Source organism: Suncus etruscus, chromosome 3 (genome assembly GCF_024139225.1).
Source record: "Suncus etruscus isolate mSunEtr1 chromosome 3, mSunEtr1.pri.cur, whole genome shotgun sequence".
Classification (NCBI taxonomy): domain Eukaryota; kingdom Metazoa; phylum Chordata; class Mammalia; order Eulipotyphla; family Soricidae; genus Suncus; species Suncus etruscus.
The window spans coordinates 164846290-164874255 of NC_064850.1; the positions used below are offsets into that span (position 1 = coordinate 164846290).

The 27966-nt window shown below is 40.0% G+C and overlaps 2 protein-coding genes across 3 annotated transcripts in view; both read right to left on the bottom strand.

Annotated features, from left to right (window-relative positions):
* The window catches only part of RPRD1A (regulation of nuclear pre-mRNA domain containing 1A), a 1137547-nt gene that overhangs the window by 753685 nt on the left and 355896 nt on the right, over positions 1-27966 (bottom strand). The gene's annotated exons all lie outside the window — the stretch shown is intronic.
* On the bottom strand, positions 160-27960 carry TPGS2 (tubulin polyglutamylase complex subunit 2). The gene is made up of 8 exons (XM_049769717.1): positions 27891-27960; positions 23359-23438; positions 11136-11223; positions 9050-9178; positions 4496-4578; positions 4359-4389; positions 2160-2320; positions 160-637 (listed from the first exon to the last, which is right to left on the bottom strand). Exons 2-8 carry the CDS (start codon positions 23377-23379, stop codon positions 407-409), a joined length of 744 nt encoding a protein of 247 aa, XP_049625674.1. The 5' UTR covers positions 23380-23438; positions 27891-27960; the 3' UTR covers positions 160-406.

Here is a 27966-nt window from a genome sequence, read left to right on the forward strand (position 1 = left end):
GCATATATAGAATCCACCTGCCATGTGAATAAAGTTTAAATACAGCTTTAAAAATGTGCCTCATTGGTCAAAACCAGTGGTTCCTTTGGGGTACTTTAATCCACTGTTCAAGGTAGGCAGTTGGATCTGGAAAGAGAGGAAAGCTCTTAAAAGATGAGATCTTTCACTGAGATCTCAATTTCTCCAGTTTCCAAAGGCATGCAGAGTGACTTGCTGCTAGGACTATGATGGACTCTGGGGGAAAGTGTAGTCAACCCTTCCAACTCCTGTCCATGCACAGAGTATGACTCAGGATTTCATTATCTCATATAAGAGGTCTATGGTTCCACATGTAGAATATGAGGCCTGAACGACAACTGGAACATCTGTGTCTGGACATGATCATGGGGAACTGAAGGTGTATCACTCATTTCCGGATGGGGTTTCCAGAGCCAGAGGAAGTTTTAGAAGTGGAGGGAGGACCTGAAGGTCCTTTGGGAGCACTGGTGGACTGAGCAGGACCTTTCTTCTTGGGGACCAACGTCTTATTCTTGCTCTTGAATACTTTGCTGGGATCCAGCTTGTTCACAAAGAAGTCATTCTCTTCTGTGAGCAGGTTTGTGTGGAAGGCCATAGGCTTATACATGTTGAACCATTGCTGTAAGGCAGAATTGGGAGAACGTGTTACTAGAAATTATTAATGCTCCTGGGAGAGCTGGGGAGAAGAGGCAACACTATGACAGAAAAGCTACTTGGAAAACCTATTAGCACACATACTGCTTTAGGAGGCCTCATAACTTTTAAAATTCAGTCTCACATTTACAATTCTGAGTAAACCTTTCTTCTGATCAAATGAGTCCGAAGCCTAGATGCTAAGTCACAAGCCATTAAGGAAATATGTCCTCTTTGGTCTGCTTTAAGTCACTAGCCATCAGGAGGAATTGACACTGACTCTCTCAAAAGACCACCTGTCTACATCTTTTCATTTTCTGGGCAGCTGAGAACATCACTTTTATTGATCACAATTTTATTGATCATTATCCATCCACAAGAATGATTCCAAGACACTTTAGTAAAGTGAGGCCCACCAAATACACACATGGAGATGAGTCCTTAATCTATTACTACCCAGTTGAGTGCTTCCAGTCCATGGTCCAGAGTGATAGTATATTGTGTAGACTGCAATTATATAGTGTAATAATACTGTTTGTCTTGCAATGCAGCAGACCCAGGTTTGGTCCCAGACACCACATATGATCTGTCTCATGCATCACCAGGAGTGATTCCTTAAGTGTAGAGCCAGGTGTAACCCCGGAGGCAGGTCTAGAAAATGAACAGCTTGGAATGTAATAGTAAATGAGCACCAAGATGGAATAGGATGTGAACCATGTTATTAAAATGGCTCTTGGGATTTAGAAAAAGGAACTGAAAGCCATAGTATACAGGGATTTTTTTGTTTGTTTTTGGGTCACACCGGCAGTGTTCAGGGGTTATTCCTGGCTCTGCGCTCAGAAATCGCTCCTGGCAGGCTCGGGACCATATGGGATGCCGGGATTTGAACCAGCGACCTTCCACATGCAAGGCAAACACCTTACTGCTGTGCCATCTCTCCGGCCCCTACAGGGATTTTTTTTTTTTTTGGCCACACCCAGCGGTGCTCAGGGGTTACTCCTGGCTGTCTGCTCAGAAATAGCTCCTGGCAGACACGGGGGACCATATGAAACACCGGGATTCAAACCAACCACCTTAGGTCCTGGATCGGCTGCTTGCAAGGCAAACACCGCTGTGTTATCTCTCCGGGCCCTACAGGGATGTTTTATATGCAAGAATGCACAAGAAGCTGAAAGTGGTTGCTTGTGGAGAAGTACACTAGGAGGCAGGGAACTGTAGAATAAGAGATTGTCTTGTTAAACATGTACATGTGCTACCTATCCATAATCATTGTAAATTCTTAATAAAATTTAAGTAGATATTAACTCCCAGGTGATTTTGAGGCTCAATCAAGTTTGGAAGCTGCTTATAAAGTATATATTTGTACCACCTGCAGTGAAATCCCAGCATTGTTTTTGAAAATGCAAGTTCCTGCATTCTGGCCCAAATCTAAGAACCTGTAGTTTAAACCATTCCTCAGAAAATTCTGTTAGATTCCACATCCAAGATGAAAGCTCTTCCTCTCTTACCTTGGCCTGTGGGCTAATGCCATAGTTGGTAAAGGCATACTGCCACTGGGGCAGGCCCAGGTGGGTGATGAGCAAACGATAATAGGCTGTAAAGGAATCTGTGAGAAAATGCCAGTACAATGCTCTGTCCAGGAACCAAATCTCAGTGTCATGTGGTAGTGCTGAAATTGCAAAGAAAAGAATGAATGAGTTTCCTCTATGAAGAATTAATATATACCTGTGGCTTAAAAAAAAAACCAGTAGAGGGGATGGAAAGATAGTAGGGCATTTACCTTATACATGGTGGACCTGTGATCCCTGAATGCAGAGCCAAGGGTCTGCCAGGGAACTTCTAGGTGTGGCCCCCAAACAAAACAAAAATCCAATAGAGAAGCTATGAACTATACAAATTTTATCCCATTTCAGCCTCTTAATTGTATTCTTCAAAGGCCACTATTTCTGATTATTTGGGGTTTTTTCCCCAATTACTTTTATTGTTGTTGATTATGTTCAAATTCCTGATTAGAAGCTGATCTCTGTGCTGGGTTTGGCCATACATGCATTCAAGTGATCTAATAGCTCTCCTTTCTGTGCAGCTTCAGCATGCCTCTCCCCTTCAGTGGGAAGATTGTAGTTTCAACTTTCCTGACAAATTCTGATTGGTGCTGCTTTTCTAGGGAGGTCTCAAGATTAGAAATGCATAAGGCTCTAAGCCCAAATAAGCTTTCTCTTCAGGAAAATCTTATGCTGTTTCAATATAATGGCTTTGTTAAATTGAAGCAGAACTTTATCTGTTCCTGCCTCATACCTGCACCTGGTCTTCTCATTCACATCCATGGGTCTGTCCTACTTCTGTCCAGGACTGCAACATCTATCTGAATGGCCTTTAGTTAGTCTCTTCCACTTCAAGAGCTTATCAACACATATATCATTTTGACTACCATTCTTCTGCTAAAAAATAAAATAAAAACTTTGCTTCTCCATTATTCTTCACTTTATGCATAAACCCCTTCACTTCGATTTTAAAACTTCATAGACAGTACCCACTGAATTTATGGCTTCATCTATTCCTGAAATAAACCACAGGGTCCAGTAAACTGAAATTGTTTCTCAATCCTTCCTAATCAATTGTGTCTTCCCATGGCATTACTTTTACCTGTGCCTCTTTGCTTCTGCCCCTAACTTCAATAAGTACCCCTTCCCTATCTAAAACCCATTGCTTTGAAATGCAGGTCACAAACTGTTTCATAAAAAAATTCTCCCAGCTGGAATGTTCTTTCCTTCCACAAAGGTCAATCTGGTATAACTTTTCACTCCATCAGGCAGAAAGCTATTTAAAAAGGGCAGAACCTTGTGGATCCAGTCTGAATTGATAGAGGATAAGGTCTGAGCAATGCTCAAGAGACCAGTTTTGGGCCTGGAGAGATAGCACAGCGGCGTTTGCCTGGCAAGCAGCCGATCCAGGACCTAAGGTGGTTGTTTCGAATCCCAGTGTCCCATATGGTCCCCTGTGCCTGCTAGGAGCTATTTCTGAGCAGACAGCCAGGAGTAACCCCTGAGCAACGCCGGGTGTGGCCCAAAAACAAAAACAAAACAAAACAAAACAAAAAGAGACCAGTTTTGTCTCTTGATTTATGGATCTTACCTTGAATAAGTAATATGATTCTTATTGCTATTAACTAGATAAAGAGGCATATAAGATGCTTTTTCCTGAATGTTTTTCTAATGCAAGAGCCTGTGGAGAAGCCTATAAACAGAATGGATATTTAATTTTTGATTCATCAATATTCTAATCCTATAGACCAGGGGTGGCGAACAAGTTCGACACAAAGAACCAAAATTTTAAACTGTGAGAGTCAGAGAGCCACACCACGCAGTGACCTGCCAAAACAGACAAACACTCACACAAAAGCATATAATTTTAACAATAATATATTAAACACATATTGCACTTTGCCATTTTGAGTGAGGGTAAAAATCCTGTTCGCCACCCCTGCTATAGACTATGCTGTATTAATTCACAAAGAAAGATACCCGAAAAAATTCCTGGCATGGGTTTTGGGGTTCTCAGAGAAAACCAAATGTGTGCTTTCAAGGTTTTAGCACCTAGAAGAAATGGTGCCCCTCAGGAAGAAGGGAGGAATGTGTCTTTTGAGTTTTGGCTCAAAAAGGTAAGCCAAAAAGCCAGCCCACGTACAGGAACATGCCTGTCAATCTTACCTGGTTTCCCTCTTTTGTAGACAAGGCAAACCTTTCCATTCCCATTGCAAGGATCCAGCTCAAATATCACACTACAAGAATTAATATGCCTGTCAATGAATCTTACCTGGTTTCCCTCTTTTGTAAACAAGGCAAACCTTTCCATTCCCATTGCAAGGATCCAACTCAAATATCACACTGCGAGAATCAAAGTGAGGCTTCTCTGGCTGGTTCTCACTGGCTGCAAACCCAGAAGTTAACAGTAATTTTAAAATATATCCAACCTAATTATATACTTTTCAGCTTTGTTGAAATGAAAACAAAGGGGGAGACCCTTATTATTTTAAATGTACTACACTTTACCTATGCCCAAAGTTCTTTATCTAAGCTCTCCTATCACTAGTATATTGTCACAGAATCTGGGGAAAGTTAGTATGAAAAAAATTGAGCTTCTCTGTTTTGGGGTGTGGAGGGTGCTGGCAAGCAGTGCTTGAAGGCAAGGGGCCTTTGGGCTCCTCCCAGTAATTCTCAGAGCAACTATTCAAGTATGCTGCTAGGTGAGCAACCAGAACCACACCTAGTGGTGTTCTGGAGACCAGGTGGTGTTAGGGATGAAACCTGGGCCTCTTCATGCAAGGCATGTACCCTAGTCCATTAAGCTATTTTTCCAGTTCCATGAAATGAACTTAAGAAGCTGTACATAAAGGCAGAATAATCTAAATGTCCTGGTATTGATGTCATCTCTCCCATCCCATGAGTGCTTTCCTCATGTTTAAAGCATTTTATGACATTTTTACTAGAATACCTTTTCCTCTTCTAAAGTATATTTTTATAGCATTTATTCACTATTAATTATAATTAACTCTAAGTCTAGTTCAGTTAGCAATACCTAACAACTAATATCATGAAGATAGAAAAATGATAAATTCTTAGAAATGCAAGCAATAGAAACGTTTTTTCTTTCATTACAGTTATGCAATTAAGATTAGTACTAGAGATTGGGGTAAAGTTTACAATCTTAGAAAGCTGGATAAAACAGGTATAAAAATAATGCTTGCTATGTTTGACTTAATACATATGAAACTTACATAAATTCATAAATTCTTGAATTCCTAATTTTAATATAAGGTGACCTTCCACAGTCCTGAAGGTTATACCTATTTTTGAAGGGAGGATCCATACTGGTGGCACTCAGGAGTTACTCCTCACTCTGCACTCAGAAACCACTCCTGGCAGGCTCTGGGGACAATATGGGATGCTGGGGATCAAACCGGGGTCAGTCACATGCAAGACAAAGGCCCTACCCAATGTGCTATCGCTCTGGACCTGTTACACCTGTTCTTGATTTCATATGCTACTAGTTAGACATGTAGGTATATATTTTTACTTTAAATCTTTATGGTTTTTAATAGCATCAAAATAGACTATCAAATACTTGATCTGAATATGGCTTTTTAAGAAGCAATACTTTGTTATGGATAGCCCTCTAAGAGACTTGAGTTATATTTAATTCTTTTATAATGGCTGCCTGAGACACTTTGGGAGTGGATGTATCCACCTTTATTCTTCTATCCCCTTACCAGTTCACCAATCATGCTGCTATCTTATCTACAACTGTTCTTATGTTCTGGTGTTTCATTACTCTTGGTAGTACCAGTGGGTCTCTCTTTCTCTTACCTATGCAGACTCTTGTTCATAATGTTGTGTCTCTTTCTGTTTTTCTAATAGTCACTATTTTATTTAGCTCAGGCTTTTAAAAAATATATAATTATTTTATATTACTTTATATACAATTATATATATTATAATTATGTATAATTACTTTATATATAAAATAAAATATTTATATTACTGTGGTCACAAAATTGTACATGATAGAGTTCCAGTCATAGAATGTACTTCTCTTCAACAGTGCACATTTCCTACCACCAATGTCCCCAGTTTCCTTCCCACTCATTCTCCCTCCTGCCTACCTCTAGGGAAGATATTTTACTTCTCTCTCCTTTTGATACTGTGTTTTGCACTATTACTAATGAAGGGGAATCATGTATATATCACTTTATCTCCTCTGAGCACTCATTTCTTGTCCAGAGTGATCAGTTCTAACTATCATTGTCACTGTTCACTTCTCTAACTGCAACTCTTGGTGGCAAGCTTCCTACTATAGACTGGTTCTCTTGATCCTCATCTCTATCATCTCTAGATATTATTAACATAGTATCTTTTATTTTTCTTATACCCCACAAGTGAATAATTATTCTATCTTTTCCCTCTGACTCATTTCACTCAGCATAATAATCTCCATGCCCATCCACATATAAGCAAATGGCTTCCTTTTTCCTAATAATTTCATAGTATGGTGTAGATGTACAATTTCTTTCAGATACCAGGGTTGCTTCCAGATTCTATTATAAATAGTGCTGCGAAGAACATAAGAATTCAGAGGGCTTTTCTGCATGGTGATTTTGGGCTTCTAAGGTATATTATTCCTAGGAGTGGTATTGTTGGATCTTATGGAAGTTCAATTTCTAGTTTTTTGAGAAATATCCATATTGTTTTCCAAAAAGGCTGGACCAGTCTATATTTATATTCCCACCAGCAGTGAATGAGAGTTCCTTTCTCCCACATCTATGTCAACACTGATTGTTCTTGTTGTTTGTGATGTGTGCCAATCTATATGGTGCGAGAAACCTCACTGTTGTTTTGATTTGCATCTCCCTAATGATTAGTGATGTGGAACATTTTTTTTCATGAGTCTTTTGTCCATCTGTATTTCTTCATTGAGGAAATGTCTGTTCATTTCTTCTCCCAATTTTTGAATGGGATTAGATCATTTTTTTCTTGCTAAATTCTATCATGCCTTGTATATCTTAGTTAATCCCTTATCTAGTGGTAATTGGTGAAGAATAGTTTTTCCATTCCATGGGTAATCTTGTATCCTATGTACTGTTCCCTTTGAAGTGTGGAAGATTCTCAGCTTAATGAAGTCAGTCCCATTTGTTTATCTTTGCTTCCTTCAACTTTCTTGTTCAGTGGTGTTTCATCTTTGAAGATGCCCTTAGCTTCAATGTCATAGTGTTCTGCTTACGTTTTCCTTTATGTAGCTTATAATTTCAGGTCTGTTATCTAGGTCTTTAATCCATTTTGATTTGAACTTCATGCATGTAGTAGTTGACCAGTTTTCCTAACATGACTTGTAACGAGGCTTTCCTTGTTCCATTTTGTATTTCTAGCCCCTTTATCAAAGATCAATTGATCATATACCTGGGGGTCAGCCTCAGAATATTCAAGTCTATTTCAATGATCTAAGGGTCTGTCTTTACACCAATACCATGCTGTTTTAATGAGCAGTCACTATTTTTTAACTAATATTTTAAGATTGAATTACCTGACATTTCTGGAAGAATCATGTTTATTTTAAGTATAATAGTGGAAAATAAAACGTAAATAGAATTGGGCTTTAAAAAAGTGTCAATTTGACAGTCTTTGTTTTTAAAGGGGATAACTCAATCCCAGTATATTATTATTGCTCTATTTCATATCTCTTAATTTCTGTTTAATTATTTTATGTTTTAACATTCTTCATGAGATTAGAGATTTTAACATAGTTTTCTATGACTACTGTAGCAGACTGGAAAGAAATCTTCCTGATGACTTAGAATAAATACACTCACTGTATGAGAGGGTCTTGCACCTCATTTCTGAGTGCAGCTTACAGAGTGACCTTGTGCCAACACCCAGCAAGGTAAAGGTCCTGTACCTAAAGAAGAAACTTAATGCAACAAACTATGGTGAGCTTAGAAGAGGCCACTATGCTTAGATGACTGAATAGTATAGCTGACACCTGGCTTGTAGCCTCATACCACTCAAGCAAAAGTCTCTATTAGTCTAGAGATGATGGAATCCAGGACCTCACAGATCAAGGATGGTACAGAGGCAGCACTGCAAAGCTACATCCCTTGCAGCTGTGCTAACCTGACTGCTCTGTGACTATTGCTACTAACAACAGCTTTTGAAAAAACAGTCTTTTACTGGTAAAAAAGGCAGAAATTCTGCCAAATGATAGCTATCTCTTATGTCCAGAATACAGACTTGAAGTTTGGAGGTAGAGTCCATATTTCTCAACCATGAGGATAAGAACTGTATGCAAAGGCAGATTGTGCTGAAAGTTAGAGGGAGAGTTATTGATTTTTTTCAATTAGCTATACAAGCTATGTATTTCTTGCTGAGAAATATAAACTACATTATGCATTATAGATAAGCCTAGGTTAATTAAGCTATAGGTCATCAACACAAAACTGAATGAAGAAGTCCTCCCTTCTACTCAATTGTTCAGCGTTTTTGATAGCCATCTGTTTTATAAGTTATTTCATACAGATGCAAAGACGCTGGAATATAGAAAGGGTGCTGTCTTTAGACTTCTTTGTTTCTTGACACCTCGATACTAAAATGTTTAGTCAAGTTTAATCTATGGCATTCACTCTTTTATCAAGAAGCCAATAGGTACATCAGGCAGTGAACAGACACTGGGAGCAAATCAAGTATCCCACTTCTGGATTTTTTTTCCTTCATAAAAATGACATAAAACTCCATAGTATGGAGGAAAGGGACTGTTTGGAGGAACACAGCATAATACCACTATGTCTTTCCCAAGATTTTCAGTATTTTATAAAATGAATTGACTTTTAAGCCAAGCAGGTTCCTTCATATACCTTCTTGTGAATCGTCCTCCAGATCTGCCAGAGTCGGCGCATTAGGAAGCGAGTACATGGAAGAATGGTTGAGCTGAGTCAGTTTTGAGAGGCTGTTAATTGTCATGCTGCCCAGTGGAATGCAGTGTTCTATGGAAACATTAGAAAGAAGAATTACCTAGAGAACCAGATTAGTTCCAATGGCCATTACTTGAGTTTTTGTTTGAGCAACCTATTGTTAGATCCCAGGCTGAGTGTTCAATGGAAAGAGGATAAATGAATCAATGCCCATAGTACCAATATTTTTTCCAGGAAATTAAAAAGCTTAAAAATGTTTTGGTCACTCTCCCTGGAAAAATAGTTCTGCTTTCCCCAGGAATAGCTGCTTTATTAACTTTTATCTTTTTGTTAGAAGCTTTCACAATGGAACATATCTTCCCCCTTCTACCTGTCACTTTTCTTACTAGTGATAACCTGACAGATTTTTTGATTGGCTAGTGTCTTCTGTAATTAGGGTATAAAAGAGAACAGACTGAATTTTCCTAATCTGTAGGATTCTTATAATATAGGCTATTCAACATGGCATGTACACAAAGATGCAGAAAATGAAGCTGAAAAACAGATGGAATGGCTGAAGGTAGTAAAATAGCTGGCATAGGGCTCAGGGAAATGGTTCAGAGCAAAAAAGCACCTGGCATACAATCATGAGGTCATGAATTGGATCCCATGTGAACCTGGTCACAGTGGCTCTGTCTGAGACCCCTTGTGTTGCAATAGAGCATGTGATTGTTTGTAAGCACAGCCAATTAGGCATGCGGGGACTTCAACTAGGCATGTATGACTCTGGTCAGGATAACAGCTAGGAACAAAGGTGAGAGGAAAACAGTGTAGAGACCCATGGAATGTCCAAGGAGAAAAGAATGCTTAAAGAGGTACATAGCATAAAATACCTCTGCTGTCTTTCATTACCCATTTCTATTAGCTATCCAATAAAGAATGGGCACAGCAAAGTGAATTCAACTAAGAGAATGGGCTGTTAGCTAATCTGTTTCCCTGATATGGCAAGGGAGAATAGAAATGTCTAAGCTCTCTTCATTATGATACCCAGACTTCGAAAGTCAAGCTATAGGAAGGTGTCTCATACTAGGTTCATACTAGGGATAAGAATAGTTTCTAGGTTACTGGAGAAAAGGCTTTTAAGATAAAAGTTCCTATTAAATATTCAGAAATCTTTCAATAAAATTGCCTCTACTCAGCTAAAGAATGGTGGAGAAAAGCTTTAGAAAATCCCACAAAAGAAACTCAGGAGTGAGACACAATGGAAAACATATTACTGTTCAGACTGCTGTAAAACAGAAATTTGTCCATTCTCAGGAATAATCTGAAGAGATGCAAGGTTCTTTCTGAGGGTCAAAGTAGATCTGGGGAGGTGGTTGGAGTTCAGAGGTCTAAGATAAGCAAAATCTGCCAGGGAAGGGCTAGCCTCCAAGGACTAGGTCACGGTTTTCTATCTTATGAGTTTGACAGGAATTTTCATTTAAATATGTAGTACTGTCTTTTCTGGTAATCTTTGACATGTAGCCAGATATGAGCTCTTACATCTGCAACTGATGTCTTACCCAAACACATTTAACATGAACCCTGCAGGAATTAAGGTGGCTGATGACTTTAGGTGTGATGTGTGAAATGAAAGGTTGTAATGTGAGGGCCAAAGTCCTGGTGTCATCACCAGCACTAATGAGAAATTAAAGGGTTGTCTTTTTGATTAAAGAGGCTTTCAGTTCACACTGAGGTTGGGACAGTCTCCACAGAAGTTTTAGGTATAAGCTGGTTCAGGAATTTTGTGTAATGATGAATCTTTTCTTCCATGTATTCCAGGAGGAAGCATCTAGGTTGAGTTTCTAGTTAAGTGTAGACTCCACTCTGTATGGATGGTGGTGAGTGATGACATTTAGCTATTAGCTTTGGGAAATAAACATAGCTCTAGGACCCTACGCTGTAGGAAAAATCATGAAAACCACCCAAATTAAAAAACTTAGTCATAAAGGTCCTTTTACCCAATCTCTCAGCTGAGAAACGTTCTCCCACAGAGAGGATGATAACTCACCATCCACTTTCACACTCCACGTCATATGGAAGCCGTTGGTCATGAGGTAAAAATTCTTCACATCTTCAGGCAGGATGCAGCTATTTTTCTAGAATCATAAAGCAGCTGAGTGTTACATCATGGCTGGGTAAAAGAACTTTGGGACCAGTCTCCCAGCAACCAGAAACACTACTATTATGAACAATCATAAGTCAACAAACTGCACAACTTAGAACAGATAAATCCCCAAAACACATATTACTAAAACAATTATGAAGAAACTGAAAATTCCAACTTTATTGGGCATTCTACTAAGTAATAAAATAATTAATTCTAACCATTTTCAGTTCTTCCAAGAAATAAAAATGGAGCATTTAATCATGCCAATATTATCCAAGGATCAAAAACAGTCATGAATATCACAAGAAAATAAAATTACAGGTCAATATTCCTGATAACGAAAATGGAAAAATAAACTGAAATTATAAACCAAATACAAAAATATATTATACAGATAAAACCACTACCCAAGTGGAATTCGTTCCAAGGATGTATGGGTAGTCCAGCATTTGTAAATCACATGATATACTCATGAATATGAAAACTATGAAAAATAAGAATCAGGTGTTCATCTCAATAGACAGTAAAAGCAGAGAACACAATTCATAAAATCTATCCACAAAGTAGGTCAACTTAACTAAAGAGCTGAAGAACCTATACAAAAATACTACAAAACCCTTCTTCAAGAAATAAAAGAGAACACAAGAAAAAGGAGACACATACTTTGCTCATGGATTGGGAGGATTAACATTATTAAAATGGTAATACTCCCCCCCCCCAGCATTAGACAGATTTAATGCAATTCCTATAGATACCCCTGACAATCTTCAAAGATGTGGATCAAACACTCCTGAAATTCATTTGGAACAATAAACAACCGTGAATAGCTAGAGCAACACTTGAGAAAAGAGATATGGAGGGGGGGGGTCACTTTCCCCAATTTTAAATTATATTACAAAGCTATAGTCATTAAAACAGCATGGAACAGACTTGAGTATTCAGAGAATGTTCCCCAGATGTACAATTAATTAGTCTTTGATAAAAGGGCAAGAAATGCAAAATGGGGAAGGAAAGCCTCTTCAATAAGTGGTGTTGGCACATCTGGTCAACCACTTGCAAAAAAGCAGAGTCAAACCTCCATCTAACACCATGCGCAAAGGTCAAATGCAAACAGATTAAAGACCTTGATATCAGACCCCAAACCATAAGGTATATAGAAGAACATGTAGGTATGACACTCCATGACATTGAGACTAAAGGCATCTTCAAGGGGGAAACAGCACTCTCTATAAACAAGTAGAAGTGGAGATAAACAGAGGGGACTCTATTAAGCTGAAAAGCTTCTGCACCTCAAAGGAAATAGTGCCTAGGATACAAAAGCCACCCACAGAATGGGAGAAACTATTCACCCAATACCCATCAGACAAGGGGCTAAAAACTAAGATATATAAGGTACTGACAGACCATAGCAAGTAAAAAATTTAACCCCACCAAAACATGGGGAGAAGAAATGAACAATTTCTTAAAGAAATACAAATGGCCAAAAGGTACATGAAAAAATGTTTCACACCAATATTCACTCATCAGGGAGATGCAAATCAAAACAACAATAAGGTACCATCTTATGCCACAGAGTGGCACACATCACACAGAACAAGAACGATCAGTGCTGACAGGGATGTGAGGAGAAAGGAACTCTCATTCACTGCTGGTGGGAATGCTGGCTCGTCCAGCCTTTATAAAAAAACAATATGGAGATTCCTCTAAAAACTGGAAATTGAGCTTCCATTTGATCCAGCTATACCACTCCTAGGGATATACCCTCAGAACACAAATACCTTCCTCACACCTATATTCACTGCAGCACTATTTACAACATCCAGAATCTGGAAACAGCCATTCATCAATAGATGAATGGCTAAACTCTAATTTTATGCTTCCGGCAGGAGAGATGAAGCCATGAAATTTTCCTATACATGGATAGACATGGAAACTATTATGCTGAATGAAATAAGTCAGAGGGAGACAGACACAGAATAGTCTCACTCATCTATGAGTTTTAAGAAAAATAAAAGACATTATTGTAATAATGAGGGCCAGAAGGATCACCTCATAATATGAAGCTCACCACAAGGAGTGGTAGTGCAGTTAGAGAAATAAATACCCTAACAACTACCATGACAATGTCAATGAGTGAAAGAAGTAGAATGCCTGTCTCAAATACCGATAGGGGTGTGGGAGGAGGGTAAAGTGGTACATTGGTGGTGGGGATGCTGTAATGGTGAAGGGGGGTGTTCTTTTTATGACTAAACGCCAACTACAATCCTGTTTGTAATCATGGTGCTTAAATAGATATTACTAAAAAATAAATGTAAGCTAAGGAACAGAATAAAGATGATCACTCTCACTAATTAATGTATTACTGTAAGTCTTAGAGCAACTAGGCAAGAAAATTAAATGAAAAACAATGACTTATGGGGGGCTAGAGTGACAGTGTAGTGGATTAGGTGCTTACCTTACAGGCTATGGATCGGAGTCTGATTCCTAGCCCATTTTGGTTATTCAAGCACCACCAGAAGTGATATTTCAGGGCAGTTAGGAGTAGCCCTGAGCAATGCCAAGGTTATTTTTTTTTTTTTGTCTGTATGTTTTATTTGGCCACACTGGCAGTGTTCAGGAGCTACTTCTTGCTTTGTGTTTAGAATTCAGAGGCTGCTCCCAATGATGCTTGGTGGTGTTGGGAAACCAAAATCTGCCCCATGTTTTTTTAAGGCAGGCACCTTCACTTCAGTACTGAGAGAAATCTTTTAAAATCCCATTAATCAACGTATCAGGAAAGAATGAAATACCTGTGAATAAATTTGACCAAGGTAGTCAAGACACATAAGATATTCTGAATGCATGGATTTGAAGACTAGTTTAAAAACATTTGCTCATTCTTCTGCAAAGGTCTACAAAGTCAGTGCAATCCCTATCAAGATCCTAATGACAGTTTATTATAGAACTAAATAATAAAATCTATATAGTTACCACAAAAAAAAAAAACCCAAATGACCAAAATCAAGGAAAAAGCTGGAAGACTCAGACTCATACTTCACAACTTCAATCTATAACAAGTAAAAAAATGGAATTGAGATAGAAGAAAAACAAGGCACATTGATTAATGAAGCAAAACAGTTCCCAGAAATAAGTCCACACATACATGATCAATGAATCAGACTAAGTAGCACTGGGGAAAGAAAAGTCTCTTTACACCTGGTGCTTGGAAAGCTGGACACAAAAGTCAACTTTATCCCAACACAAGAATCATCCCAAAAATCAACCAAAGCCTTGAATGAAAGACATAAAAACAAAACTCCCAGAAGATAAAACAACAGGCAGTATTTTGTTTTTATCCTATAGCTCGTTTCTAAAGGAGTGAGGAGGCTTTCCTTAACCAATAAGGAATTCCCAGACCCTAGAATGTTATCTGAAAATTCAGTTCTTATGCTACTTTCCCAGAGAAAGTGTAGAGACTCCCAGGTGAAGAGGTCAGTCTCCTAAGGCCATCCTTCTTTTCAGATGCCAGTTGCAAGCCCAGTCAGTGATCTGGACTTCTGAGCAATCAGCTAGTTTCTTATGCCTTCCTCAGATGTCCCGTGCCCAAACAAATTTTTGTGCTCCCAACTAACTATAAGTCAAAGGTTCTTAGAAAATTCCCCTCAGGTTGAATTAATTTGCCAGAACAATTCAGAGAATCCAGGAAACCTGTTTATTCCCTGGATCAAGGCTGCGGAAGCTCTTCCCATGCACAATCTCTTTTGGCTTGAGAAATAAACTGAATCACTGTGAATTTTGAATTTTTTGGCCACTTCATGTTTAGAAACTTTTCACTGTTTCAAGTTTTTCATATCCTTCCCATTCTTTTTTTCCAGGTGGAATCACTAAAAGTGCTCAGGGTTTACTTCTTGTTTTCTGTTCAGGGATCACTCTTCATGGGGCTTGGGAATCATGTGTGGTTCCAGGGATCAAACCAGAGTCAGATAGTTGCAAGGTAAGCAACTTCACTCCTGTAACTCCTGTAGCCCATTCTTAACTAGAGTAAACTGTGGGTTTAATGACCCCATATAGGGGTAATGTAACTGAAGTGGAGGGGGGAACAACAGAAATTTGAAAACAGTAAAATGTGCTGGAGTTTAGAACTCAGTATCTCATATAAAAAAAAAAAGTGCTTGACCAGTGATTTCCTGACTGGTTAAACCAGTTAGAGAAACAATGTATTAGTAACTAATCTGTCCAAATTTTTAGCTTATCGCACCATTTTGACATGCCACTGAAATCTGGGTTTCTCGATTTTTTTTTTGGTTTTGTCTTTAGAAAAAGCAGTGTTCAGTGCTTACTCCTGTCTCTATACTAAGGAATCACTCTTAGTGGTCCCTGGGGAAGGATATGGAGTACTGAGGACTAAGTCTGTGTCAGCCACATGCAAGACAAGCACCCTACTAATTGTACCTACTTTCTCTCTGGTCTCTTGATCAAGTCTTACTAGTAAATTTGCTTTTGGTCAAGTATGATACAGTTTCACACACCAAAGTGTGGAGAAAAGGTAGCAAGACAATCTGAATCCAGGTTCAAAAATAAACTGAGTCTTGTTCACAAAACACTAAAAGCAGGGGCCAGAGCGGTGGTGCAGGGTGTGGCGTCCGCCTTGCGCACGCTAGCCTAGGATGGACCACAGTTTGAGCCCCCTGGTGTCCCAGAGTCATCGGGTGTGACTGAAAAACAAACAAACAAAACACTAAAAGCAAATGGGCATGGGAGCAATAAGACTAGGTACTTAAGATTTAGGGCATGGCATTGTTAAAAACTATAGGTGAAAAGCAACTTTAAAATTTTCAGGGATTTTAAAGCAATGGTTTATGATGATTATATGAGAGTTATTTTAATAAAAGATTTATATCTTCTTCACATAAGAACTTAAATATGCATTCTGTGTTCTTTTTCCTGATGTTCCTTTTGCTTTATTTTGTATTGTAATATTGAGGGTTGAACCCAAGCTGTCACACATTTAAGACAAATACTCTAAACAAAACTACATAATGTGACTTTAATCTATGCACTCTAATAATCAGATTTCACTTTTCTTTTCCCAGTATCATAGCTGTGCAAAAACCTAAAAAATTTGATTCTTTGGGCTGTAGGATTATTTTCTTTATGGGTGGGGCACACCCAGTGATGCTCAGGGGTTACTCCTGGCTTGTGGGACCATATGGGACACCAGGGGCGAACCACGGTCCATCCCAGATCAGCTGCATGCAAATGCTTTACTGCTGCTACGGTGCTCAGGCCAGTGGGATTATTTTCTTAAGTTATATGGAGTGAGATGCTTGCCATCAGGGTCTCTTATATGAAAAAAACATTCTATGATTTTATAAAGGGAAATTGTGTACATAGGATGTCTTTATCCTACCCTTAGGTCAGCAAGACTTCAAAGATCAGTTCTAATAAAGTTACTTAAATCACACCACAAGATTTGCAATGTACACTCAGATTGTTTGTTGCTAGTGCCATCTAGTGGTAGAAACAAGGAAACTTGTTCACAGCCTTTCTTAATCGTGATTCTAACTAATATCAGCTAATGCCTGGAGTCATTCAGCTCTAAGGCAGCTATAGAATTTCAGTCTAGTGATCATAACACTTATTATGAAAATAACCAAGAAAGGCATTTTCGCATTATTTTGTTCCAGCATTTAAAAAATTATTCAGAGTTAACCAAAACACACAAAAAAGATGAAATCATACATTTAACACATTCCAAACATATACAAATGCCAAATAAACTAAGTACCGTATTTTCCGGCGTATAAGATGACTTTTTCAAACAAAAAAAGTCAACCGAAAATAGAGGGTTGTCTTATACACCGAGTATATCCTGAAAAATGTTTCAATATGCTGCTAAACGAAACAAACAAAAAAATCAGGCCGCAGAGTTTCCAAATCTCTTTCTTGGAGGCTCCCAAACAGTACTCAGGAGATCTGGGGGCCACTTCTGGCAAAACCCAGCTAACCATGTTGGTGGTTCATTGCTAGGGTCCTAGGATGGGGTGTTTGGTTCATGTAGTGGGGGAGATTAACTGACGCCACCAGGGAATTGCCAGAAAAGGTGCCTATGATAAGGGACCAATCACTGCAAGGCTGCTTGGACCGCCTCTCTAACTCAGCCAATCCAAGCAGGCTTTTTATGCATGCAAATTAGACAATGTTCTGGACCCGAATCTACACTGTAAAAGACCTGCTCAGATTGGCCAGAGTCAGAGAGGAAGTCTATTACAGAATAACCTTTGAACCTTTGTTGTGATAGGCTCACTGTGGTACATACAGTTGCAGCACAGGAACGTTGTCTGATACAGCGAATATAGGCCTAAACCTATGTTTTAACTGCAAAATTAGGGGGTTGGCTTATACGCTGGAAAATACGGTATTTACTTATTTATTTTGGGCCACATCCAACAGCGCGCATCCTGGCTCTGTGTTCAGAAATCACTCCTAGCAGACTTGGGGAGCATCTGGGAATGTCAAGGATTGAACCAGGGTTGGCTATATGCAAAACAAATACCCTACCCCAGGGGTCTCTAACTCAATTTACCTGGGAGCTGTAGGAGGCAAAGTTGGGGTGAGGCAGGGCCGCATAAGGGATTTCACAAAAAAGAAGTCCTCAAACGTCATTATTAACAGTTTTATTTCTTCTGAACATGGCATTTTTTTGCCTATTCCTTGCTGCCAGAGACTTGACAGCACTTCTTCTCACAAATCTGAACCACATTTGGCTTTAGAGAGGAAGCAGTTGAGACCCTCAGTATGGCTTGAAGATGATCATCATTAAGTCTAGACCTGAACACGTGGAGAATAACTTTTCACACAAATATGTGCTCCCAAAAAGGCACATGGTGTGCTTGAACATTCGGGAAAGCTCAGGGAAGCTGGGGGCAATTCTCTCAAAAACTGCCCATGCATGTCTGCTTTTCCACTAATCTCCCTGAACTTGGCTTTGAGATCAGAGTTGCATTGCAGGTCAATGAGCTCCATTTGAAGCACAGGAGGGGCATCTTGTACATCAAAGGAAAAGGGGTCCACAAAAATTTGGAAAGTGGCTCTGTGCTTTTTGAAGTCTGCAAATCTGTGATCAAATTCCTTCTCTAGGTTAAAAATAGCATCAACATATTTCTCACCACTGAATGGTATGCCTACATCCACAAGTTCCTTGCATGCTGGGAAATGGCAAAGATTTGTCTGAGAGAGCTGGGATTTCCATAACACAAGTTTTGTGGAGAATGCTCTCACATTGTCATAGGCAGCACTGATAAGCTGCCCCGAGCCTTGTAACATATTGTTTAGTACATTCAGCTTATGTGCGATGTCAACAAGAAAAGCTAAGTCCATGAGTCATTTGTGATCACTCAACTCAGAAACAGCATTCCCATCCTTCTCCATAAAGGCTTTCACTTCTCTCAACTCAAAAAATCTTTTCAGGACATTTCTCCTGCCGAGCCAACATACCTCGGTGAAATAGAGCACATCTCCATATTCTGACTCCATTTCCTCTAAAAAAAGCATGGAACCTCCTGTGCTTTAAGCCCCTGTATCTGATTTGGTTGATGCACTTCACAAGAGACATCACATTGTCACACGGCAGGCATTTACTGCAAAGGGCCTGCTGATGGATAATGCAATGAAGAGCAATGACCTTCTCTACATCCTCCTCTTCAAGTTTTTTTTGAACAAGTGCCACCAGTCCATTTTTCCTCCCATCAATGGCGCTCCATTGGTTATTATTCCAACAAACCTCTTCCATGGCAAACCTGCATTCTCAATGGCATCACACAGATGCCGAAATATCTCATTAGCGGTGGTCTGGCCATGCATTGAAATTATTGCGAGCAGCTATTCTGTTAATTCAAAATTGCAATCAACACCACAGACATAAATTGTGAGCTGCACAGTGTCTGTTATATCTGTGCCCTCATCAAGAGCAACTGAGTATGCATCAAAACATTTGGCTTTCTCACAGTTGATAATAAATGTCACTTGACATGTCAGAAATGCGCTCTGCCACAGTGTTAACAGAAAGGCTGATTTTGCTAAACTGACCTTTCTTTTCCAGACAGATAATACTTGCAGTCTGTAACATGCATTTTTTTTTTAACAAATTCTCCTTCTGTGAATGGCTTCCTTGCCTTAGCAATCATCTCACTAACCATGTAACTAGCTTCGACTGATGCAACATTCTCTTTGTTTGCTTTCTTGAAGAAATCTTGTTGCCTCATTAGACATGCTTTAAGACTGGCAACCTGCTTGGCTCTCTCATTTCCTTGATATTCTGCACATTCCTCAGCATATTTAGCTAAATAATGGTGTTTGAAGTTGTATTCCTTGTGCAGTGCAACTTTCTCTGAGCAATTAAGACATGTGGGGATGCCCCCGTGCTCAACAAAGAAATACTGCGTCTCCCACTTTTTCTGAAATTGTCCATGCTCGTCATCAATCTTTCTCTTCATTGCAGGCTTTGATGAAGTCATGATGAAGGTATGACAAAATCTAATTCTGTAATAAACTTCTCTCCCTTAGGCCTCCGATAATGCAGGGGATAGCGGGCAGGAGCAGCGCAAAGTATTCACTAGGCGAATAGTATTCGCGATTATTCGCTTACTGAATATTCGCAATAAAAAATCACATTAGTAAGAAAAAAATCGCATTAAACATTTGCATACCCCGAACGGAACTGCTTGGGGTATGCGAATGTTTAATGCAATTTTTTTCTTAGTAATGCGATTTTTATTGCGATTAATTGCAAATACTGCGATATTTGAAGGCCAGCCGTGGTCCACAAAATGTTGTATGGAGGGCCGCAAACAGCCCACAGGCTGCGAGTTTGAGACCCCTGTATTAGGTCTTTGTAACTACCATTATTACAAAGGCAGGTAGCAGGCACAGTGGACATGAATCAGGAAGATTGTTAAAGAATAAAGGATGAAACACATTAAAATAGGATGTGCTCATTTACTTTTTCCTCTAATCTTAAGATAACACAGCAGGTACTGGTCATGCAGGCTTTAGTTTTCAATCTTTTTAGTCTTGTATTTGCATCAGAGAGTCAGGAAATATTGGACCCGGATGAGCCTTTCAGTAAGTGATTTCAAGTCACTTCAGAGATAAACTGAAATATGGTATTACTTACGTTAGACAAGGGCCTATAACTCTAGGCTATTTTCCTCACTCCAAGGTAACCTTCTTAGCCTTATGTCGGTGGGCTTGACAGCACGCTGCACTTGCCCATGGGGTGGAGCAGCGGATAGTGGGTCTCTACTTGGGAAGCATATGTAAGAGGGATCCAGAATAATATTCTAGAGAAGTGGACTTCTATGTCTGTGGTATCCTGTTTCTGTTACAGACACTTCTAAAAACAGACACAGGTCATTGGTTATCAAGTCTAGTCCTATAAAAATTTGCTTTTCAGTAAGCCTCTGGGTGAGGAAGAGGGGTGAAAGACTTTCAGACCAGCTCCAAACTTCTTTCCTCCTTTACTTAAATGCAAAAGAGGCATCAAAACAGTACAGAATATCAGCTCTATTTTGAATTTTACTAAAACTTATATAAACTGTTGTTTAGGAAGTTTTAATGAGACTTCATGATTCTAAAGAACTTTAGCCACAGAAAATGTACATTAGTAAACTTGATGTACATATCAAGGGGACATGCAAGCCTCCTCACACATGGTCTTCAGGTTGTCCCCAAACTATTCACATCTTCTATCACACTCTTAACAAAAAAGTATACTAATAATGATTATCTTTAAATGGTAAAGTCCTACACCATTTTTTCCTTCTGCTTTACCTTTTGACGTATTCTTCAATTTTTCTTTAGTGAGCATTTGTTTTACGACAAAAATTATGATGTAAATACTAAGTCTTGGGCTAGGGAGACAATCCAGGTGAAACAACTTAAGATCAGTATATGTGAGGCCCTTAGTTCAGGTGTGACTCTGAGCACAGCTGGGTACAGTCCCTACTAAAATAATGGGCAGAAGAGACAATGCGGGAGTTAAGGCATATGCTTGCATGTCTGAACCCATTGATCCTGGACACCACATGGTTCCTGGAGTGTAAATGGGTATAGTCCTAAAAGATCCCAAGCACTGTTGAGAGTATGGCCTAGGAAGCCCCTGAGTACAACAGTGCATATCCTTTTCTTCCTTCAGATTCTGAATGGTAACTAATCTAGCTCTCTAACTGCATTCTTTTCTATATCAGTCTAAGCTAGAGGGGCCATACAATATAGTCATTGTCCAGGAGGCAAATTAAGCCCAGTGAGATCCAATTCAGACTCTAGCTAGTCCTGAGATAAACATGGAAGGCATGCTAAAGCTAAACTGTCCTGATCTACCTTTTCCTTTACAGAAAGCAGATCCCCAGCACCCATTTAGAAGCCTTCCTTTTTTGAAGGTATGAGTCCCCCTCTCACAGAAGAGCCTCACACAATTATTGCTAAGGGTTGATCTAAGCCTTACATGAAGTAACAGATTAGTAACAATAACATCAACAAGGCTGTGAGATCCCAGCGTAGGAGTAGCTCTGAGTGAATCTACCTAAAAGAGGTCAGCAGATAGACACTGTCAGAATTATCTTTTAGGGATCATGGAAATGAGAATCAAGGCTGTGTGGAATGTGAAAATGCCTGGGGTTTCACTAATAGTGGGACCTGGAGAAAGATGAAACTCCCATTACATATATTCCGGAGAACCTACTGCTATCTTTGCCAAATGAGGTTAGTCCAATAGACAGGCACTTGAATATTCACACACAGATCCAGGTGTTACTTGGCTGGCCAGTGCAAGACAAGCAAAGTGACCCTCTTTTAGAGAGGTTTCAGTCTAAGGAAGCAGAAAGGGATTCAATTTCAGGCCCTACTATGGGGCCCAAGACAAATTTTTTGAATCTGATTCTCAGTTTCATCTACAACAAAGATATACCCACCTCATAATAGGAGTATTATAAGGATTAAATGAAATAACCCATGTTATCTCTATTATCAGGTTCATTAAACAGCAGAATAATTTCTTCTTCCTGGTCAAAGTCATATGCCAGTTAGTCACTGTAGTCACAGTGATTTTTCCAAGATAGCAATCTACTCCTTTCTTGTTCCCAAGATCAAGAGTAAGCTTCTGATGATTTGAGAGGTCCTGCATATCCTAGGCCTTGTCATAGTCTTTGACATGCTATTCTGTGCTCTGCTTAAGTGGACCTTTTTATATGCTCTTAAACAGTGTAACTGCTCCCATCTCACAGTTTCTTCTTTCCAGGATCTACTTAACTGTTTAACAGTTTTACTCATAACCTTTTTTTTGTTGTTGGTTTTTGTTTTGTGTCACACTTGATGAGGCTAGATTACTTCTGGCTCTGCACTTGTATTCCTGGAGGTGCTCAGGGACCAAATGGGTGACAAAGATTGAACCTGGGTTAGCTGTGTCCAAGGCAAGTGCTTTATCTGCTCTACTTACTCTTATACCCCTCTCATACTTCTTTAGGAAAGATTATTTTCAAATTCCAAACCAGACCCCTGACAATGCTGTCCTGCAATTATACTTGCTACAATACAATTATACTGATTTCCACTATTGTTTTAGATAGTAAAATCAAGACAAAGATATAAATATTTAATTTTCCCTTTCTTGAATTTTTTTATTGTGCACAACTTCAAAAGTTCCACTGCCTCTCTATGAGAGCAAGACCCAGAGGAGATGCTTCCAGTTAGGAAAACGGCATGACAGCAAGAGTTAAGTAGCTCATTAAAAAAAACTGAGGGGGGGGCGGCGCAGAGAGATAGCATGGAGGTGGGGTGTTTGCCTTGCATGCAGAGAGATGGTGGCTTGAATCCCGGCATTCCATATGGTCCCCTGAGCCTGCCAGGGGCGATTTCTGAGCATAAAGCCAGGAGTAAGCCCTGAGTGCCGGTGGGTGTGACCCAAAATAAAAAAAACAAAAACAAAAACAAAAACCCAAAAAACCCAAGAACAAACAAACAAAAAAAGGAAAAAAGAAAAGAAACGGAGACAGAAGAAGTCAGCCTTGAAGCCAGTTGGGGACAGTGTTATTAAAAGGCATTTAAGTTGACTTCTTATTCTTGAGAGATGAAGTCAGGCAAAACTTACTTGTTCCCATGAAGAAATCATATGACGTTCAGCAGGTGGTTTATCTGTGATGGTCACCTCTGTCACACCTGGGGAAGATTCTGAAGAAAAAGAGTCAATTAGCTCAGTATAGTTCACTGTTGATTAATTGTCTAGGAATATCACATTCCCCTGAATATCATTCATTATCCCTGTGATAGAAAAAGAAAAAAATTCTAGTAGCATTGAACCAAGGGTCCCAAACATAGGACAATGAAGTCTACTTAAGAGAAAAGATATTCTTTTCTTTCTTCTGGGGAGAAATGGGGTGTGGTGGGGTGTGTATCACACCCAGCAGTATTCAAAGATTACTCCTGGTGCTGCCAGGCAACTTTAGGAAGCTGGGGATAGAAACCTGGATTGCCCACATGCAAGGCAAGTACCTTACCTCTCCAGCCCCCACAAAGAAATTCCTTTCTATTAGATAGCAGGTATATTATTGCAAAGCCCCTATAACCAGTAGTGCCCTTTCATTCAGATTAACACAAAATTCAGAGATTTTAGTTTCCTGTTATTTCATGCTGAACTTCTCAATGAGCTCAATTTCTACATAAAAAGAAAAGGAATAGAATGGTACTCTCAGTCATTTTTTTAAGATGCAAGTAAAACCCAAATACCGCTCTAAGAACAAATTGAGAAGATAATAATAAAATATTTAAAACAGAAATAGGTAATGTTTTACCATCATTCTGGGATAAGACATAAGGACAAGAACTAGCTGAACGGGCTGGAGTACATGCTGTGCATGCAAGAGACTTGGGTTTGATTCCTGGCACTCAAAACTTTGGCCATCAGGCTCAGTAGTGTTTGCACAGTAACTGTGAGACATGCCATGAATGGTACTTCTTCCTTCCTTCCGTATCTACTCATACGATGTTGTCTACTGAACATTGCTCTATCTCCCTGAATTTATGGTTGGTCTGTGAATGCTCCAACCAATGGTAAGACTTACGTCAGTTATAGATATAAAATTTCCCCTTTTCTCTGAGCCCTGATCTATCACAAACTATATCTAAACCTGCTGCATAAGAGAAATTAAGAGGGAGGCCTTACTCACTCAAATCTCACAAATGATCATACTCATCCGTGGTACAGAGAAAGAAAACAAAGGAACAGATAGTAATAGAACAATGATAAACTATTTGCCTTGGATTTCAAAACAGATTACAAAAACAGTGTGTGGGAGGTAGATTAAAAGTGTAAGACTTTCATTCCTATATTTTTCCTAAGAACTACTAATTCTAACATTTAACAACAGCAGGGAACATGACATATCTCATCAGCTAAGAACCATGCAATGCCAGGTTTCAAACCTGGGTTCCACAACATAATCTAACCCTCTGACCTCTGTCCCACCCTTCATAAAGCAGTCTTTTAAAAAAATTAAATATTCTAATCTGATCCAGAGATACGAATCTGATATCTACATGATGGGGCATGGTACTAGGAAAATACTTATTTCTCATCATTACACTATTACCTATGTTGTTTCTATAGGAGCAAGGAATTGTGTACAGGAACACACCACCATGCACAGCATAATCCCAAGTCTAAACTGGGTGTTTCTGGCAAGATTAGAGTCAACATACACAACACACAGTGATGTGTGTTCAGAACCAAGACTGCAGTAAAGTAATGCAATATAGCCGAGTGCATTATATATATCTGATTTGAATTAACTTTTGGTTGTCGAGTATTCAGAAACCCGAAACTGTTTGCAAACTATTTGCCATCCCCATATTAAATCACATAACCCCACATGGGATTGTGATTGACAGTTTAAGAAGCTTTGATCTACTTAATGAAATGATATCTGTCATATTTACAAATCATGAACATTCTCAAGAGTAAGATTACATAGGAACATGAAAGTCATTTTAGAATTCTGCCAACTAAAATAGCTACCTTTGTACTTATAGTGTACTCTTTTAGGTTGTTATACTAGATAGCAGTGTCTTAATCTTTTACTCTTTATCTCACCTCTGTTTTAGCCTTTTATAATACATTTATATAGATTTTGTGCAAGAGTTTATGTGAATGGTGATCACTTAGTCTTTTTTGCTAAATTCATCTCAATTTACACATGAATCGTTAAACAATCTACTAGATTTCTCTGAAATGACTTGGTTTTCATTTTGCATTTTAAGTTCTTAAAACGCTATTTATGTTCTATTTATGACTGAAACCCAACTACATTTATGCTTGTAATCATGGTGCTTAAATATCTAAAAAAACAAAAACAAAAACACCGCTGTTCTATTGTTGCCTCATTGTGGGAGCTGGTGTTAAGGCCTGATGTTAGCTGAATTGTCTTGATTTTGTTATGTTTTTCTATGCTTTGAGAACTTGAAGAATACCTTTGAAGATTTATCTTTAACATTTCTTCCTCTCCGTTTTTGTTTGTTTGTTTTGTATTTACATGGTTTAGTTAAGTTCCTACAGCATATTTTATTTCTGGTAAAAAAAAAAAAAAAACCCTCCAAACTTTTAATTAAAGACTGGAAAAATCTCATTTTCCAATCTTCTTATACTAGTTTAGGGTCACTGATAGTTGGTGTCATTTCAGTGGCTGAGGATCAAGGTGGGACCCTCGATAAGATGTCTGTCCCTATATCTGAGGACACACACATGCTTGCAGACAGGTACACAGACCTATCTTAATGTTTGTATCTTTGGGGTGTGTGAAGAAGCCAGAATACCTGGAGGAACAGCCTCTGTAACTGCATCATATTCCAAGACATGAGGAAAATAGGCAAACTTAAAAAATAGTGGCCCTAGATGAGAATCAATTGGTTTTTTCTCATTGATTTTTATAAATCATTGATATCTAACAAAACACATATTTCAATTACAGATGACCTGTACAGAGGCAAACAAGACCAAGTACCTATTCTCAGGAAGCAGCCAAATGGGACCGGGGATGTGACAGTGCTCAAGTGCCTTCCTTGCATCATGAGTACATAAATTTTGGTCCATTACTGAACCATAGGGCAGTTCGGGCTCTGCTTGTGAGACCTCTAGTCCTCAAACAAGTGTGTGTGAACCTCCCTCCTCCCCACACGACAGCCAACTGTGTGAGTACAGCAACCAAATAAGTGGCAAGTTGCACACAGCAATACCAACAAAGGGAAGGAAAAGAGGAAAGGAATCTATGTGTGTATAGTATGGCATGACAATCCAATAAACACTTATTTCAAGTAGAAAGGAGTGTCATTAGTATAAAAATAATGCGGGGTAAGAGAAAAGTTGGAGATGGTGTTATTAGATCTGTATTCAGAGAGGTTATTTACGGTCATAATATTTAACTAGAGATCTGAATGGGAGTGCCATTTGAATGAAGATAATTTCCCAGGGAGGGTATGGAAAATGGCAAAAGCTTTCAGAGGGAGCATGCTTGATAGGTTTATGTTAGAACTAAAGAGGCCACTGTGATAGAAATCGAATGAAAATCAGGCCAGAGACAGAACAGGGCAGATCATAAGTGATTATGGGACGTGGACCTTGACCATAACTGCAATCGGGCAGCCAAGAACAGGTACCGTCCATCCTGCTTGATCTTTCCTCCTTTTGTTTCTAGCGGACGGTCCCTCTTTCCCCTTTCCTCAGCCCTTCATTTGTCTTTCGAAAGCGAGCATCTTCTCCTGGGAGATATATGCCTTAAGCCTTGGGTCAGATCTGGCCACCACATACATTCCGGGTGCTCTGTAAGCGGCAGTCGGATGCTGCTGACTTCCTCTCACACTGCAGACCCAGTGTGGATTTCAAAAGAAAGTATTTTTTCTGCGCAAGACTGCGACGTGGTCGTATCTTCTCTTTCGTGGCCCTGACTCCTTCCAGTGGTCCTCAAACGATGGCCCGCGGGCCACATATTGTACTTGTATCTATTTCGTTTCTTCATTGCAAAATAAGTGTGCATAAGAATTCGTTCCTAAGTTTTGTTTTTACTGTAGTCAGACCCTCCAACGGTCTGAGGGACAGTGAACTGGCCCCCTGCTGAAAAGCTGTAGAACCCCTGCGTAGACAGGGAGGGCTTTGGGACTGGCCTTGCACGGTTGGCCCGGCTTCCATTCAAAGCGGCCTGTGCGGTCCTCGCAGGTGCTCGGGGGGGGGGGGGGGGGGAAAACCCTGAGCACAGACCGGGAGAGTCCTGAGATGCCGCTGGTTGTGGCCCCGAGACAGCGAGCCTGAGAGGGGGCCGGGAAGGGGAGGCCAGCGCGAGCCGCGGGCCCGCCGAGTCCGGCGCCCACTGACCTGGAAGGCGACGGTGCCGCGTCCAGGCGTCCTCCCGCGGCCCTCCTTCCCCTTCCCCGGAGGCCGCCTCTGCGCCTCTCGGGCCCAGACCTCGCTCGCGCCCGAGGCCCCGTCTGCGGAGAGAGAGGCCCTTCGGGCGCAGCTCGCCTCCCTCGGCTCCAGGGCCTCCCTCCGTCCCCTCGTCCGGTCTTCTCGCTCCGGGCCCGGGATTCCCTCCTGTCCCCCCCAGCCTGGGTCTCCCCGCCTGTGCCGACGGCCCTCACCGAGGACGCGGGCGACGCCCAGCGTGAGCTTCTCGAGGTGCGGCTTGCCGGCGCAGGCGCCCGGGCCCGGAGCCGG

Excerpts from the sequence above, each read along its gene's own strand:
- TPGS2 (XM_049769717.1), bottom strand. The coding sequence starts at position 23,379 with ATGATTTCTTCATGGGAACAA. Across the intron at positions 4,390-4,495 it reads CTTGCAATGGGAATGGAAAG|GTTTGCCTTGTCTACAAAAG; the intron begins GTTTGCCTTGTT and ends GGGAATGGAAAG. Across the intron at positions 638-2,159 it reads GCATTAGCCCACAGGCCAAG|CAATGGTTCAACATGTATAA; the intron begins GTAAGAGAGGAA and ends TCTGCCTTACAG.